Source organism: Bos javanicus, chromosome 8 (genome assembly GCF_032452875.1).
Source record: "Bos javanicus breed banteng chromosome 8, ARS-OSU_banteng_1.0, whole genome shotgun sequence".
Lineage (NCBI taxonomy): Eukaryota > Metazoa > Chordata > Mammalia > Artiodactyla > Bovidae > Bos > Bos javanicus.
This window is the reverse complement of record NC_083875.1, coordinates 99,392,013-99,409,071: the sequence shown is the minus strand read 5'-3', so window position 1 is coordinate 99,409,071 and position 17,059 is coordinate 99,392,013. Positions and strand designations below refer to the sequence as shown.

The window sequence follows — 17,059 nt, the reverse complement described above, 5'->3', positions numbered from 1 at the left end:
ATGCGAGAAGGAGAGGATGCGCTTGTGAATCCTTGGCAAATAGTAAAAGCGCTGGTACAAATATAAGGAGCTGGTGACACACTTGTCTCTGTGTTATTTGCAGTGATGATTTTTGGGAAAGATTAATGTATGTGTTTCCTTAGTCTTTGTTTCCCATTTGTTACATGTATTTTGGTTCATCTCAGGCCGAAGAGAAAAAAGTTTCTGAGAAGACTCTCCAGACTCCACTTTTGCCGTCCCCCGTGGCTGATCACGTGAAGTGTAACATTCTGAAGGCCCAGCTGGAGAACGCGTCCCGAGTGAGCGCCCAGGTGCGTGCCTGCAAGCCTTTGATTTTCTGTCTTGAGGTTTCATCAGTGACATGTAGAAGAGGTCCTCTGGGACTGCCGTGTCAGCTGGGTCCAGCCAGGACATAGGAACCACACCTGTTAAGTGAATAGAGCTTTTAATATAAAGAATTATTAACCAGTGAAGTTATTGGGTTGGCCAAAAAGTTCATTTGGGTTTTTCATAACATCTTAGAGCAAAACCTGAAAGAACGTTTTGGCCCAAAGCCAGTAGTCGTTGGGGAAGTGAAAGGGCCAGCTCTGTACCCCGTGGTGGGTCTGAGGGCCGCTGGCTGCTACATCTGTTGATCTCCAGTGTGAGCTCAGCCGGCCTGGCTGGCTGAGTGGGTGTCCTTCCATCCACACACTTCTTTGTGGGACTCACTAGAGGGAGGAGGACAAGGCTTCTTTCAAAATCATATGACGTGACTCCTCCCAGGCTTGTTACACCAATGTGAAAGGACAGATTCTAAACTCTTTTGAAGGCTCTAAGTGCTATGTGAGCATGGAGCTGCTTATTATCCCTGATCTAAAAATGTGAGGCAGGGAATTAAACTGTGGATTTGACTTTTCCTACACCATCCGTTTCTCATTCAGTCCTGAGCTGGCACATAGCAGGTACTCGATAAGAGTGTGAATGCAAGCATTGATTGTATTTGAATGATTGTTAATCCCCATGATGGGGAATGACTCAAGAAAATATTTTTTTGTTAAATTAAATAAACACCGGAAAAAAAACAACAACTGGTTATTGACTGAGTACTTGATGATCTACCTCTTTGATACACCTTCACATTTCTGTAATCCTTTGAATGTAGGACACTTGGGAACATTTTTTCGTGCCAAGATATTAAGTTTTGACTAACCTGCCTGTTTTCTTTAGCAGGTTGGAAAAGAGGAATCAACGTTTGTAAATATTAATAAGAAATCCACTCTCCAGGACGCTAATGTAAGGTCTGTTGCTTCTTGTTTGAATGAGGAAACAATAGTACCATCAACTTTATTCTCAAAACGTTACTCATGAGGGCATTTGATAATAAAGTAGAGAAGAAAAAGAAAACTGAGAGAATGTGAGCCTGAAGAGAGAGCGAGAAAAAGACGGTCTCAATTTCCTTTATGTCTCAAAAATGCCACTTACTCTGTTTTAATATTTCTACCTGCTGTATTAGCAAGTCACTTTGAGTTGCTTCTCAGGCATGTTGACCTGACCATATCAGTCCCCTGTTTAAAGTCAGGGTGGAGTCTGGACTCCTTAACAGAGCAGAGGGAGCCCTTCATGACCTGGCTTCTGCTCGCTGTCTCAGCTCAGTTCAGGACTCATCCCTTGGTCCATTATCTGAGCCCCTGGAAGTACTAGAGTCATAGATGTTCTTTAAAACCTCCAGACGACCACCAACCCAAACCCAGAGAAAAACCTTTCTTTCCTAATCTCATAGAAAGTAGACACTCTTCACCTCTCTGTGAATAACTAGCTATAGATCATGGCAGCCCCATGGACACCTTGGCAGTCTGCTAACACTGGTGGGGTCTCCTTAGGATAAAGTTTCCTAAAATGTCCAAGGAACACTGCATCAGCATCTTGTTAAAACCAAAAACTACAGTCCTCCTCCAGACATTTCAGATCCTTTGGTGGGAGGTAGGGCCATTTTGGCGGGGGTAGGGGTGTTGTAGTGGGGAAAGGCCAGAAACAAGAATTTCAAAAAACACCTTACATAATCTAGGGAACACTACCCTGGGAAATTCTTATACTTGATGCTAAAAACAAAAATGAATATTTCTCTATGTTATCTTATGATGCCTAGTCCATTTTCTTGGTATAAATTTGTCTTACTCCAGAGATACATACCCTGCTGCCTCTTAGACTTTTTGAAACCTTACTTCATCTCTTCCAACCCTACCCTGCTGCCCATTTCATCAGTTTTCCTATCTTGGTTAATGTCATTGTTGTGTGTGTGCACATGTGCTCAGTCGCTTCAGTCGTGTCTGAGTCTTTGCAACCCTATGGACTGTAGCCGTCAGACTCCTCAGTCCATGGGATTCTCCAGGCGAGAACATTGGAGTGGATTTCCATTCCCTCCTCCGGGGGATCTTCCTGACCCAGGGATCAAACCCATATCTCCTGCATCCCCTGCACAGCAGGCAGATTTGTTACCAATGAGCCACCAGGGAAGTCCCAATGTCACTGTTACCTACCTGTTATCCATGTCTGATGCCTGGGAGTCCTTGACTTTCTCCTATTCATGCCCTCATCTAATTGGTCACCAAGTCCTGCCAATTTGACTTTCATATTATCTCCTACATCCATCCGCTCCTTATCATGACCCTCTTCCCAACCTACCCCCAGCCCTCACCATTTCTCATCCTGGATAACTATACTATAGTTTTCTAAGATGCTCCATCTGGCCTGTTCTCACCAGCAGCCTTTGTTGCTCTGAGGGCCTTTCTAAAATGCAAGTCTGACCATGCCACTCCCTCGGCAAAAACCTTCAGTGACTGCCTTTGCCTTTATATAAACAACTCAGCTTGAGGCACCTCATGCATGGGCCCTGGTTTCCCCTCTAGTCACAAGCCCCCGATCTTCCCCTGGAACGTTACCTGGTTGTTGTTCAGTTGCTAAGTTGTGCCTGACTCTTTGCGACCCCATAGACTAGCACACCAGGCTTCCCTGTCCTTTACTATCTCCCAGTGCTTGCCTGGATTCATGTCCATTGAATCAGTGATGCTGTGACTTTACCTTACCCATCAGCAGGTCTGGGTCTCCACTGTGTCTCCCACCTTAGAAGTCTTCCCTCCATCTGGTTAAGTCTAAACCCCTCCTTGAAGCTTTCCAAACACTACCCATTCCACCCTAGCAGAGTAATGTGCTCCCCTGAGTTCTTCCAGGGACTGCGTTCAGTTGCCTCTGGGGGGCCAGCTTGAGGAAGTCATGAACCTACAATACGTTGTCTCTATTTCGTGTTTGCTCATTTATGTTTCTTTAACATTTATTGCACTCTGGCCACATACCTGTCACCACCAAATTAGGCACTCAGTAGAAGGGAAGATGGAGGCCCAGACGTGTTAACTGACTTACTAGAAGTCTCTTGCTGAGAATCTCAGTTTGTTTTGATGTCCATTGGTCCCAGAAAGTAATTACTGTTTTTTTTTTTTTTTAAGTGAAATCACTCAATCATAAAAATGTGTCAAAACTTTTCCTTAAAATCATAGTTAGGAGTAAGCCCATTGGTTAACTGGCATGTTTTCTTGAGGAAATATAAAAATGAAACTTAATTTTTAACATTTTAATCTGGACATAGAATTAAATGTTTTAGAGTGAGTCGTAAAAGTCTTCTGATTATGTATTTTTTAAATGAACTACTCTATCATTCTTTGTCTATTTAAAAAATGTATTCTGTGTTATGTTTAAAATAACATAGATACTAGATTACTTACTTGGAAGTAAGAATAGGCTATCCACAGGTTTCCCTTTACTCATTTCACTGGCAAAACCTGGTTATGAACAAAAACCTAATGTTGGGAAGGGGGTGTTTTGGGCAGAGAAATTTCATGTGATACCCCAATCATGTTCAGTTCCTGCTTGCTGTATTTTCCTCCTTATAATTTTTTTATTTTGGCTTTTCTGTGGTATTTGTAAATAATTACATGTAATAGGTAGAATGAAGAGGAGGGAAAAAATGGCTATCTTGACTATCAGTGTTAGTAAGAGTAAGGTATAAATTAACTGAGAAAGCAGTCCCTACTTTCAAAACCAGACCATAAACCTCTTTGTTGGTGTTGTTCTGTTTTTCTGCTGTGTCTCTAGAAGTCCTATTCCTATACGTGTGGAAACTACACAACCAGCTATGGAAAAGCCGGAGATCAAGCCTCCCCGAGTGCGGAAGTTAACAAGACAATACAGTTTGTGAGTTCCATGCTGCAAGTTTTTCAGTTATAACAACAAAGGCGATGCCAAATGTCCAGTTGTAAATGCTTCTTAGCCCTTCACACCCCTCCCAAAGGACCACCTCAAAAAAAAAACAGTCTATTTTCCGATGTAAGTCATAATGGCGCTGGATCTTTGTCCCTGACAACATGACGCGGGTGGCATATGCATTCTTTATTGACTGCTTTAGAACAAATTACTACAAGATTTAGTGGCTTAAAACAGTCTGCATTTATTTTCTCACAGTTTCTGTGGGTTGGGGTCCAGGCATGGCTTAGCTGAGTCTTCTGGGTCAGGGTGTCTGTTAAGGCTACCCTCAAGATATTGGCAAGGGCTGCAGCCTCATCTGAAGGCTCATTCATACAATGTGGGGCAGAACTCAGTTCCTTGAGGGCTGTTGGACTGAGGACATCATTCCTTGCTGGCTTTTGACTGGAGGTTGCCTTTAGTTCCTAGACATGCAGACCTCTTCCACTTTCTCTATCAGAGAAAATACACAAGAAGAGCCAGAAAGACTTCTAGAAAGGCAACATCACAGCCTTTTATAACTTAATCTCAGACATGACATTTCATCACTTGCCCCGTTCTCTTCATTAGAAGCAAGTCACCAGATCCAGCCCACACTTAAGGGGAGGAGCTTCCTCAGGGGCACAGACAGCACAGGAGGAACATGGGGAGTATGTCGGATGCTGTCTCCGTCGTGCCTTAGTGAAATGGTAGCCCTGTCAATAGAGCCAAAGCTGATCCCTGAGCAACAAGAAGAGCTCTATTCCTGTAGGAATTCCCTGGTGGCTCAGTGGTAAAGAATCCACCTGCCAATGAAGGAGACGTGTTCAATCCCTGGTCCGAGAAGATTCTTGGAGAAGGAAATGGCAACCTACTCTAGTATCCGTGCCTGGAGAACCCCATGGAGCCTGGCATACTATAGTCCACAGAGTCACAAAGAGTCAGACATGACTTAGTAACTGAACAGTAACAACTTATTTGTGTAGGAAGAACCATATTCCTGTAGCAGGAGCCCATATTCCTGTAGGAGGAGCCATAAGAGCCTTATTCCTGTGGGTGGAGCCATATTCCTTTGGGTGGAACCATATTTCTGTAGGAGGAGCCATATTCCAAAGTGTGCCAGAACCAGCAGGACCTGTCCAGTTCTGTTGAACTTAACAAAAGTTTCCTAATTCCCTTGTGCACAGGGATATTCTAGACACTGTGAGGGAAGAACAAAGTGACTTTGACAATTCCCATGCAAGGACTTAAATTTATTAGAGGGAAAGACAGATTGTAAATAATTTTAATCCAAAGAGGGCAGGTAAATGCTGCAGTTAAATGTGGTGGTACATTAGTAAAATCACAATGGTTGTTCCCATTTCTTGACCTCAGCTATGGCCCAGGTATCCTGTCTGGATATATAATTAATTGGTCAGAGAGCTGCAAGGGGATCTTTGGGTGCAGTGCAAAGCATGGGGCTCTGGAGTTAGAAAGGCTTCTTGTTCACTGTCGTAAACTCTTGGGAAAATTACTCTTTGAATCTCTTTGTAATCTGTAAAATGGACAAAGATTTTGTGAGGGTAAACATAAGATAATGTGGGTAAGCCCTAGCAAGGGACCTGGCTGAAGGATGAGTTAGTTCCTCTTGCTTATTATGCACCTGAAGCCTCTAAAAAGGTCAAGTTTAGGAGGTACCAAGACTACAGTGTACAGGACAAGGAGCAAACTGTAGCTGCAGCTCTCCGGCAGTCACCTCTGGCCTGCCACCTGCCCCTTGTGAAAAGGAGAAGGGGGCTATTTCAGGACAGATGCATTCCACCTCATTAGCCTTAGTAGAAACTTCTGCACTGTATAGCAGCTGTATTTCCTAGGAAAGTCACCATGAGAAAGCTTCAAATGATTAACATTCCTAATGATCTCTGGGGGACAGATTAACCAATGAAAAATCTGCTTCCCAGAGGATAAAGCTGGCAAGATTAGCCTTTCATTTTACTTTTTGAAATTCAAAATGTTATTATCACCCATTCGGGATATGTAATCATGTTGGAAACAATGACTATTACATGGCCTGGAAGGAAAGAAAATTTAACTAACTCACCAAATTGCCTCTTTTAAGGAAACCCTTTTTGAACCTCTGATTTTGTGTGTATTTCATAAGATACCCCAAAGTATTCTGGTTTGAAAATCAAAGAATGTCACCGTTTTCCCCATTAGTAGTAAATAGCAAAATTAACAGATGGGGTGTTCCCAGTTTTGCATTTTCATCCCATAAATAGTTTTTGTATTGTCAACTCTAGTTACCACTACTTTACTCATCTCTTCCACCCACAGATATTGATGAAGTTAATAAACACATGGTTAAGGGATATAGATTGGAAAAATTAAGATTTCTCATTCCCTCAAAAATAATTCTGCATCATTATTTTTGGCATGTGGGGAGGTGTGTGCCTTTTTTAGTGGTTACAGTATTCCTAGTTCCTAGGTCAGAATTATATGTGCTTGTTTGGGTTTTAGGCTACTTCATCTGCCACTTTTTAGGATATAAACAAAAATCTCAGCTGTGTTCTTTTCTCAAAATATGACATAGGGAGGAAAAGTGTGACTGCTGTATTTAAAGTGAAGGAATTAAACTCTGCAAAAAGTTTAAGGCAGGTAAAAGTATATCTTTATATTGAGATCAGCTGGTATGTTTAGAAAATGATGATCTTCTTAGTTTTCCCCCATAAATTGAACTTTACTATTTATTTAGATATAGTGTGGGGACTTCCCTGGCTGCCCAGTGGTTTGCATTTTGCCTTCCTATGCAGGGGGTGTGGATTCCATCCCTGGTAGGGAAGCTATGATCTCACATGCCTCGCAGCCAGAAAACCAAACATGAAATAGAAGCAATATTGTAACAAATTCAAAAAAGACTTTAAAAACGATCTACATTAAAAAAAAATCTTAAAAAAAAAAGGTAAAAGTAAACAGTGTAAAAATCTGAAACTATTCAGCAAGACAAAAAATCCAAAGAGAAAATAAACTAATCCCCTAGAATCATACCATCAAAAATAACCAATGTTCACCTTTATGACTATTACTCTAGACATTTTTCCATGCCTTTCTTTAAAACAGAAAGGAATCATTTCAAAGAAAAGAATCATACCATATGTAAAATTTTACTTATTAAAATGTTTCATGAATTGACTTTAGATACCATGTGTTCATCATACATCACATTGATAACATAAGCTATCTAGCATGGCCCAAGTCCTTAGGTATGGTAAGCCACTTATTCCGCAGGATATTCCAAGGGTCCCGGGGTTCTCTCAGGAGCTTGTCAATGACCAGTGTTTCCTTTGGAATGTGCAGGGTTCAGGCAACTGGGTCTTTCTGGTTTAGCACTTTCCTGCACAGGCAGGAATCTGGTTGGCAGCAGGCAATAGGGAACCTGTCCTAATTTCTGTAAGTTTGAGAAAATACTGTCCATGCCAAGAGTGGACGATTGATGGTGCTTCTCTTTGCCAGGATGATCAGATCAGAAAGGCTTCCAGCCTTGGCATACCTTGTGAGAAGTCAAGCCTTCCCCATAAATTCAGGCTCTGGAGATGAGCCCCGGGTACCAGCCCAGACTTCTCCCTCATGTGACTTCCTGTCCAGTGTCCTTTCCATCATGGGTCATCCCGTTTGATCAGAGAGGGTCTAAAATCAGTACTACTTGGCCCCAAGACAATTGTGCCCAACTCCTCCTTTATAACCAGTTTATCACCAAAGGGACAGTTGCTGTTAGACCATAAGAGGAGTCTTTCATTCAAAACAGCAGGTTTCTACAGCTCTTATATTTACCCTTCTATGGGAGGCTACTCAGAATAACATCCCTTGGTTTGGTGGTTCCTCAAAATATTAAACATAGAACTACTATACAACTCACCAATTCCCCTCCTAGGTAGAATTCCAGTCCAAAAGAGTTGAAAGCAGAGACTCAAACAGATGTTTGCACACCATGTTCATAACAATAGCTAAATGGCAGAAACAACCCAAGTATCCATCAACAGATGAAGGGATAAACAAAATATAATCTATCTATACAATGGAATATTATTCAACCATAAAAAGGAATGAAACTTTGACTTATGCTACAACATGGATAGATCTTGAAAACATTACAGTCAAGAAAAATAACCCAGATACAGAGAAGTATTTACTATATAATTTCATTTATATGAGGTACCTAGAGTAGTCACGTTCATTTGGACAGAAAACCATGTTGGGGAGGGGTATAAAATTTCCCCTCTTCCCTTTCTGAGTTCTTGTGGCCAGACTAATAATAAAATAAGGAGACAGGTTATTAGGAGAACAGGAAACAAATTTTAATCCATGCACATGGAAATCTCATAGAAATAGCACCTAAGAAGTGGCCAAAGCAGGCAGCTTTTGTACTTTTTAGACAAAGAAATAAAAAATTTGTAAGCAATTGACAGGATAAAGAAACTTAGGTATTGGGTGCTCAATTAGTGAAGAAACTAAACAGTTTGGACTTGGGGTAGTAACTTAAAGAAGCAGCAAGGTTTGTTTATATAGGCTTCTTGACCTAAATTCCCTATCTCTGTGATAAAGGGGTCTTTCTGCCTGGGAAATGGCAACCCATTCCAGTACTCTTGCCTGGAAAATACTATGGACGGAGGAGCGTAGTAGGCTGCAGTCCATGGGGTCGTAAGGAGTCGGACACGACTGAGCGACTTCACTGTTTTTTCTGCCTACTATAGGGAGTACACCTTTCACATGAGAGATTTATATCCTGCTTTCGGGGAGACAGAGAGGAGGGTCAGAGTGCTGGTGGCCATTTCTTAAGTAACTTAATTCCAAATAATCAATATGACAGACCTTTATACCACATAGCAAGCTGAAAGGAGAAAGTCTGTCAGAAATTAAGGAACAACATTTTGCAATACTTCAGGTTATAATTTGACATTATGAAGAGAAGAAGAAAACTTGAGACCCTCAGCAGAATATCAATATTCTCTTGGAAGCCAGTACAAACTATATATATACATTTTCCAACCTCTCACGAAATCTTTACTTTCAATTTTCTGCTTATTCCCTTGTCCTCTCCCTAATCATTTTATCGTGTGCATCCTAAGATCATTGCTCTTCCACTTCCCATTTTCCAGACTGTACTTGTAAGCACTCTTTGGAAAAGAAGCACAAAGATGCAAATATTTCTCTTACAAAACCCTTGAAGTCACACTGAAATTCTCACGTTGAAATTTATGTACCTCAGTACCAGTAAGTTTTCTTATCCCCACATAACTGCTATTTTGAAAAGAAACACTGAACACACAGGGCAGGGAGTACAAACTATATTGATAAATATTTATTTCTGATTTAAATGCCAAAAGTCATTACTCTTCTGACTAAATGCCCAAGGACAAAATTACCCTAAATTGTTTCTAAAATGCAAATTTTCATAACTAGGATATTATATCTCATAGTGAATACATATTTTATTTAATGGTAAAAATATCTCTTATCCGATTAATTAAAAAATCCTGTGGACATTTCCAGAAATAAATTTTCAGTGATGGTGGTAATTCAGTCTTTCCTTCAGGGTCTTCAAAAAATGCTATATAAAAAATGTATTAAGTTTTTTCTCCATATAGTTTTATTAAAATTAAAAACAACTCTATCCTAATAAATCAATATGCTATTGTGGCATATTTGGGGGTGGCCCATTCTGAGCCCCAACAGCAGAACAAACATTACCAGGGACTACAGGGAGGGGACTACAGGGAGGGGACCATGGAGAGATATTGTCTGATGAGTACAGAGTTGCTGTTGGGATGATAGAAAAGTCTGGGGTATAAATAAAGTAATTGCTATCCAACATTGTGAATGTCTAAGACACTGAATTATATGCTTACAAATGGATAAAATGATAATTATTATGTTATATTTTTATATTAAAATTTGTTTTTCATCCCTTGGCAAGTGACAGAAAATCCAGCCCAAATTTGCTTTGGCTAAAGGTTGATATATTGGCTCCCGTAAGCTGGACATCTGGTAGACATCTGGGGAGACCCCAACCCCTGCCCTAGCTGTCCCAGCCCTCCCCACCTACCTCCACTCCCCACAGCCTGTTTATTGTTGTAATGAGCAGAGCTTCATGTGCTTTTAGTAACCGCAGTGATGAAGACGACCTCCCTCCAGACCTGGCCGAGGCCGTGGGAGCGACCACAACTCCAACCACGGCCACCACCACCGCCACCACCACGCAAGTCTCAATGCCGCTGCTGTCCCCCGAAGTTCACAAGATCAGCTCGCCTCAGAACTCAGAAGGCAAGGGCCAGCTGTCCCCAGGGGCCAAGGTACGTGAGAAGCCCTGAGGAGCAGCTCTCTTTGCTGCAGTTTCTGCATAAATTCAGTGTGTGGCATCTGTACACATTTGAGCTTCGTGTCATCAACTCTGGGTGCTCCTAAAGCAACAGTAACAACCACATGTTTTTTTTAATATAATGTGTCCCTGAAAGATAACCATGTATGAGAGATAAATAGTATCATTTAAAAGCATGTATTCTGTACTTAAAGGGAAATTTAAGAGGTTTCTGAGGGCAGTTCTGGTTTTAGAATATCATCCCTACAAACGCTATTACTCCACCATGAAGACAGAAAGTGAGAAATGGCTTTTTACCCGCCAAAGTGGAAAATCTGGAGAAGTAAAAGCCTAGAAGTATCCCCATCTCGTTCCTTATGGGAGATAGCCTGTGTTGATTGAAATTGGTCAATATTCTATCTGTCGGCTTGAAATTTCAGGAAATTGCCAGTGGTGTGAATGGGCTGTGGCAAAGGTCTTACACAAGACATTTCTCTTGGTTTTGTTTGAGTGATGCTTGGTTGCAGTCACTCTTCAGTGATTGGTCTTGCTCGCCAAGCAAATGCTGGGTCAAATGTTGCTTGGTCCCTGGACCCCACTGAGGAATGCTGTGTGCATGAGGAGGGGCCCCCCAAGGCAAGACCAGAGCCACACAGTCTATTCCCAATTGCTTCTTTCAAATACCTATGGCTGCTTTAAATGAGAAGCCACTCCATGGACCTTGTTTCTCTGAGCCTCAGTTTTTTCTTCCCAAAAATGGGAGTAAAATCTACTACCCTGCCCAACCCATGGGTCCAGTGGAGATTAAAGTGCTTGTGCAAACAGAATGCCTGAGGCTTCTGTGGCTCCAGGGAGCACAGTTCCCAGTAAAATCGGAGTAACAACAGCCCAGGCCACATCCCGCTTGCCCATGGGCAGTCTTTCAGGGGGTCTGTTCCCGGGGGTCTCTGGGAGTATCTCCATGTTCCTCAACAGAATCCTGGCTGAACCCCCTCAGCCTGTGACTGGCCTAGACTGAGGCTCCCTGCTTTTCTGTAGATCACCTCCTGGGAACTGGAGTCGGGTTCCCCTCCACTGTGCCAAGTCCCTAGCACTTCTTTGTCCCAAGTGTGGACACGGGGTCCTGTCTATATCCAGGCCGTGGTTAAAACCACGCGGACACATTTGCGAAACAGAAGGGAACTGGGTTGGAGATGCGAGCAGCATCCTGTCAGAGGCCACAGGGCTCCCTCTCCTGGTCAGCTCTCTCCTTAGGGCTCTGCTTGCACCAAGTTAATGAGGTTTGAGACTTATTTTTTCCTATATAGGGCTTCAAGGCCCCCATGCTGCTAAGACTCCAGGGCAAGACAGAAAAAATTTTTCCAAAAAATGAAAGATCCCACCCTCCCACCAGAAAGCTTTTCCTCACTATTGTGCAGATAAGTTTAGCTCCTTGAGGTCTTGGCCCCCTGGATCCAAGATGGGGTCTTTTCTTTCTCTTTATATATTCAAAGGACTCTTTGAAGTATTTTTCCCCCAAAGGCCAGTCAAAGAGCACTCAGAGCATTTAAGAAAAATTGTTTTCAGCTTCAAAAAAGACAGTCCCCCTCTCTATAACCTGCTTCTACCCATGAAGATGTCAGAAAAATTGGGGTTTGGTCTCAATATTTTGTACCCTGCTGAGCAAGAGAACCGTGAGGGGGGGTTGGGGGTAATAATGAGTTCACTGCTAGTAAGTGAGGGGAGGAGAGAGGTAGGGAACACCTGTATTTTCTGATGAAATTCCGTGGTCAGTCGAGAGCCAGCACTCACTGGGATATTTCTGTTTTCCGATTGTTTTTATTTTTTAATTGGAGGATCATTGCTTTACAATGTTGTGTTGATTTCTGCTGTATAACAATGTGAATCAGCTATATGTATACGTATACCTCCTCTCTCGTGAGCCTCCCACCCCTAACTGGGATGTTTTTGTCTGCCTCTGTAGAGCCCCTCTAACCGCAGAGGTGCCTTTACCTTGGAGCCGGGGGATCTCCTGATGGATTTCACAGAAGCCACTCCTCTGGTAAACTTTCCATTTTGCTAAAACCAGAAAAGCCGCAGACTGTAGACATGTCTTGGCAGTGGGACGGTTGGACGGAGGTGGGCATCACCGAGGGGAAGGCTCTCCCTCTTGTCCTGCTCACAGCCTAGAGGCTCAGGGTCAGCTTTCTTCCAGGGTTCAGGCGTCAGGGGTCCCTCCACCTCCCAGAGCCCCTGAGGGAGGGCGGTGTCCCCTTTCCTCTGAGGGTGGCAACAGGAGCCCCACCCGACCTGTCTGCTGATCCTTGAACATCGTAGGGCTCCTCTCTGCCTGAGTCTTGGGTTCTTGGCTTCCTGGGCTGCACCCCGCATGCCTGCCATGAGGCATCTCTTGCTGTCTCTTCCAACAACATGCTCTGGCCTAAAGCACCAGCTCAGGGCCTCACCTTGGCTTTCCAGGCTCCTTGTGCCTCCCTACCATCCTCTATCCTCTGCAGACAGGTCTCTCCCTAGGGATGGGATTCCTGCAAGTGGGAAGGCCACTTGGGGGAGGGAGCACTGGACCAGGAGTCATGCAGACCAGAACTAGCTCCGGTCTCTGCTCCTCACTTTAAGATCCTGGCCACTGGATAATTGCTGCCCCATCTTCTGTCATTGTTTGCCCTGCTTGCCTAAGAGTATAATGAGGATCACACAAGAGAAAGAGCCCCACATAGAAAGCACTGTAAATGTGTATAAGATTGTTAATATCACTAGATGACACAGGCAAGATTGCATGTATCTTTGGCTGGGCTTAGCCTGATACCCAAGGGTACTGGAGCATAAATCATGGTTCGCAAATATGGCCTGTGAGTGAAAATATGAGCCAAGTGAAAAACTATCTCCTGAGAACTGATCTGTGTGTTTGGCTGTGTGTGAGGCTCTGGGAGTGGATAGGGCAGCTGGTGGAGGCTGGAGGGGCTCTGGTTGATAAAGGATCAGAATCCATAGGAGAGCCATGTGCAGGATGCTTGGGGAGAAGCCAGGTGGCAGTCATTCAGAACAGGCTAGTTGGATGAGGGTGCCCTGGATGGGAAGGTTTTCTGGGCAGCTTTCAAGAGGGGACATATGAGGCCAAATGCTGCACAGGCTTTAGGAATGATCACTGTTCCTGCCTTGACTAGCACAAGGAAATCACTTGTGATTTCTGCAACTGTGCGTCTCATCTGGTGAGCTGGTACTGTCTGAGAGCTTTGAGTCAGCTCCTTCAGATAACCAGCTGAGAACTGACCGTGGGTGATGCCCAGCTTGGGAACCTGCAGAGTTACTTCCTTCCGTGTTCAAGAACATGGAGCTGGTAATTCATGCCCTTCTTGTTAGACAGATTGCCAAGATAGGGTAGCCTCCAACAGGGAGCTTACTCTCTGTCCCCAGGATACTCTGCCTATGTCTCTGGGCAGCTCTGACAGAGCTCTGAAATAGGACCCAGGTGCTGCACTGCCCAGCCGAGGGACAAGACACAGCTGCTCACTTCACAGCTAGAGTCGGCAGGGAGTATCTGTTCTCAAGATGAAGCATCCTTTGTCTTGTTTGTGCAGGTTTGAGGCACAGGTACATGTTCACAAAGCACACACACGCTAGTTGTGCTGGAGGGCTGGTATTTCTGGGTTTACTACAGTTCAGAGTCCTATCTCTGAGAGTGATAAAGGGTCCTAGTGAGGAAGAGGAGCTCCAGCTGCCTGCTTCTACCTTAGTCTGGTCCTCTTACTTCCATCTCCCCCATTTGTTCCTCCCACCATCCCAGAAATAGGAACTGGAGCCCTCTCTGCCCTGTTGCTGCGGTGATGGAGAGGCGTGGCATCTGTATCTCCTAGGATAGCCCAGGAAAGACTAGACTTGGGGTCTGAGACTGGACAAACCTCCTAAAGCCACATCACTGCCCTGGCCAGATCTGGAAGGACAGGGAGCTGGCGAGAGAGGAGCGGGACAGATTTTCTGAACTTCATTAAACCAAGACACTGTTGGAGCTAGTTGAACCCTTATGACTTTTGACCCTTATGAGCCAGTCTCTGCATGGAACGAAGTATGGTCCAAACAGCCATGAAAAAAAAAAAAAAAGAAATTCAATCTTTAACTGGCATCTCTCAAAATAATGAAAGAAGATTAAATGAACACCTCCCAGTAACACTTCTCAAATCTCATTTTGCTTCTTTCTTCTCTTGTACCGTACGCTGCCCTAAGGACTCGCATCCTCAAACTTGCCACAAAAACATGCTTTCCAGCTTCACTCTTACAGCATTTGCCCCCTCCTTTTCCCACATCTTTTCTTCTCTAATCTCCGGCTCTTTGGTTGTGTTGGCTCAGTTTAGCCAACCCAGTCCTGCAGCCTCTGCAGCTTTATTGTCCGCCCATTCCTGGAATCTGCATCGCAGACTCTTCGAGATCAGATAAGAGTTTCTGCCTGGGAGGGAAGCATGGGGGCGTGGGGATGGGAAGGGAAGAAGGCATGTGAGTACAGACAGCACCCACTCTCCATCTGGAATTCTCATCTGCTGTGCACGGGGGTGTGGGTGTTGGTAGAGTGAGGGGAGGCGGAGGGAGGGCATATGGACACGGAAGTCGTGTTGACCTTGGGCTGCATCATCCTGTCTACTCCAGGTCAGTCACATTAGCTTCCCTCCCCAGGTAACAAAGCCCATTAACACCCACACCTCCTGCCTCTCTGATGCTTTCTCTTGGGGGCTTGTCCCTCCCTGATCCCCACACTTCAGGAACCACTCACCCAACTGCAGAGCCAGCCAGGATCCGGGTCCCCTCTGGGTCAGGGAACATCAATCAGGGGTTCATGGGTCAGGGAGGAGATGGTTTGGCCAAAGGAAGGCTGTGTAGGGCCCAGAACGGGCCCTGGGTTGGGGGTCAGAAGAGTTGGTTTTCCATTTGTCTCAATAACTTAGTTATTATTCTGACCCTCATTCTAGCAGGAGAGCTAAAGCTTAATCTCAAGTCAAACTGGGTGCCTCTTCCAGTCTCCCGGGGTTGCGTCCATGTTCTTCAGGGCACGGGGAAAGTGAGGGAAGTCTCTTTGGTTTGTGAAGTCACCTGTTGGCTGGTGGATCTGGGACACCCTCTGCTCCCTTCATGTCCCTTTTGGATGATGGAGATCACAGAGCTTCTGGGATGTGGACCTCTCTGCTAGGGCACAGGTCCCCTCTGCTCTTTTATTTTTTGAGGAGGAGTCTTACAGGTGCATTTATTCATGCCTGAGGGCAGTGGCATTGCTACAAGTCACCACAGTGTCCCATAACACAGTCAGACAGACATCTCGTCCAGGGAAAGCTGGTTAGCAATAACCATGAGCAGGTGTAGGACTGGAAGCTTCCAAGGCTTTACTTCTTTTATCAGCACTCCTGATTTTATAAACGATGAAGCCCACCAATCCCATTCCTACCCACATCTGGTAAACTTGGGTATAGTAGGTCTTCATGGGGATCCAAACATTCTTAATAAGGCTTTGCAGCATCTTGGCACAGGACCAGCGGCTCAGGCAGCGCCAACTCAAAATGCGTCAGAAAGGTCACTCCCCTCTGCTCTTTCATCCTTGTCCCCCAGCCTCCATTAGAGAATGAGGGGGCACAGAGCCCCTTTGCTCAGCACTCACTCGTGTCTACCCCTCCTCCCTTCCCCTGTGAATTCCCCTGTGAATCCTCAAGCTGGCAATCTCTTTTGAAAACTTACACATTTTAACCATCATTTATCTATACCTAAACCTTTCTATTCCCCCAAAAGGTCAGATTTTGAAACTCAGAAGCCACTCAGAACCTAGCTGTGTGGGTATAGAAAAGACCCTAGGAGGGAAAGAAATACCAGGAGAAAATATAAATGGTATTTCAGAGTAGTATCCTATTACACCTGTTATCTTATTTCCTATTCATTTACTACGAGTCGGAAGTGTGGGAACCCCAGGGATATTCTTTTGTTTAAATCTACTCAGATGCATTTAAAAATCTAAGTTCTAAATCTCCATTTAGAGAGGTCAGAGATGCTTGTGGAATGGACCAGCATTTCTTTACCAATAAATCTTTACCAATAAATCTGATGCTAGGCAAATATCCTATATATTAATATAGGATATTAAATATCCTATATATCCATTATAATCTTCAATTCAGACTCTGGTGGCCAATACACATTTTGGCCTCAAGGCAGAATGTCCATGTTTTCTGGTGATTCATGCCTTAGATAGCATCCTGTAGAACATGGGATTTGTCCCGAGGACCAGAAGGGGAGGTTTTAAGTAGGCTGGTCAAACTTAACTTTAGGTGACTAATGTGAACTCGTTTCTGAAAAATGGACTTAGAAACAATGGACAAGAGGGTCTAAACCCATGGACTTAGGCTTTGCAAATGTCATTTCTGCCTCTCCCACATCTGAATAATAAAACAAGGCTGTGTTGAAGGCCATTGGGAATATGGCTGTAAAAGCCCCTTGGAAATTGTC

General features: G+C 44.0%; 1 protein-coding gene across 8 annotated transcripts in view; it reads left to right on the top strand.

The window, feature by feature from the left end:
- EPB41L4B (erythrocyte membrane protein band 4.1 like 4B) overlaps window positions 1–17,059 on the top strand; it is a 138,541-nt gene that overhangs the window by 104,504 nt on the left and 16,978 nt on the right. For 4 of the 8 annotated variants that reach the window (XM_061426435.1, XM_061426443.1, XM_061426440.1 and 1 more), the window contains exons 18-22: window positions 186–311; window positions 1,210–1,280; window positions 4,129–4,227; window positions 10,391–10,580; window positions 12,549–12,626. In XM_061426435.1, the coding sequence (XP_061282419.1) occupies window positions 186–311; window positions 1,210–1,280; window positions 4,129–4,227; window positions 10,391–10,580; window positions 12,549–12,626 (564 nt within the window). The remainder of the gene's footprint in view (window positions 1–185; window positions 312–1,209; window positions 1,281–4,128; window positions 4,228–10,390; window positions 10,581–12,548; window positions 12,627–17,059) is intronic. The other 4 variants (XM_061426436.1, XM_061426441.1, XM_061426437.1 and 1 more) reach the window with 3 other exon arrangements.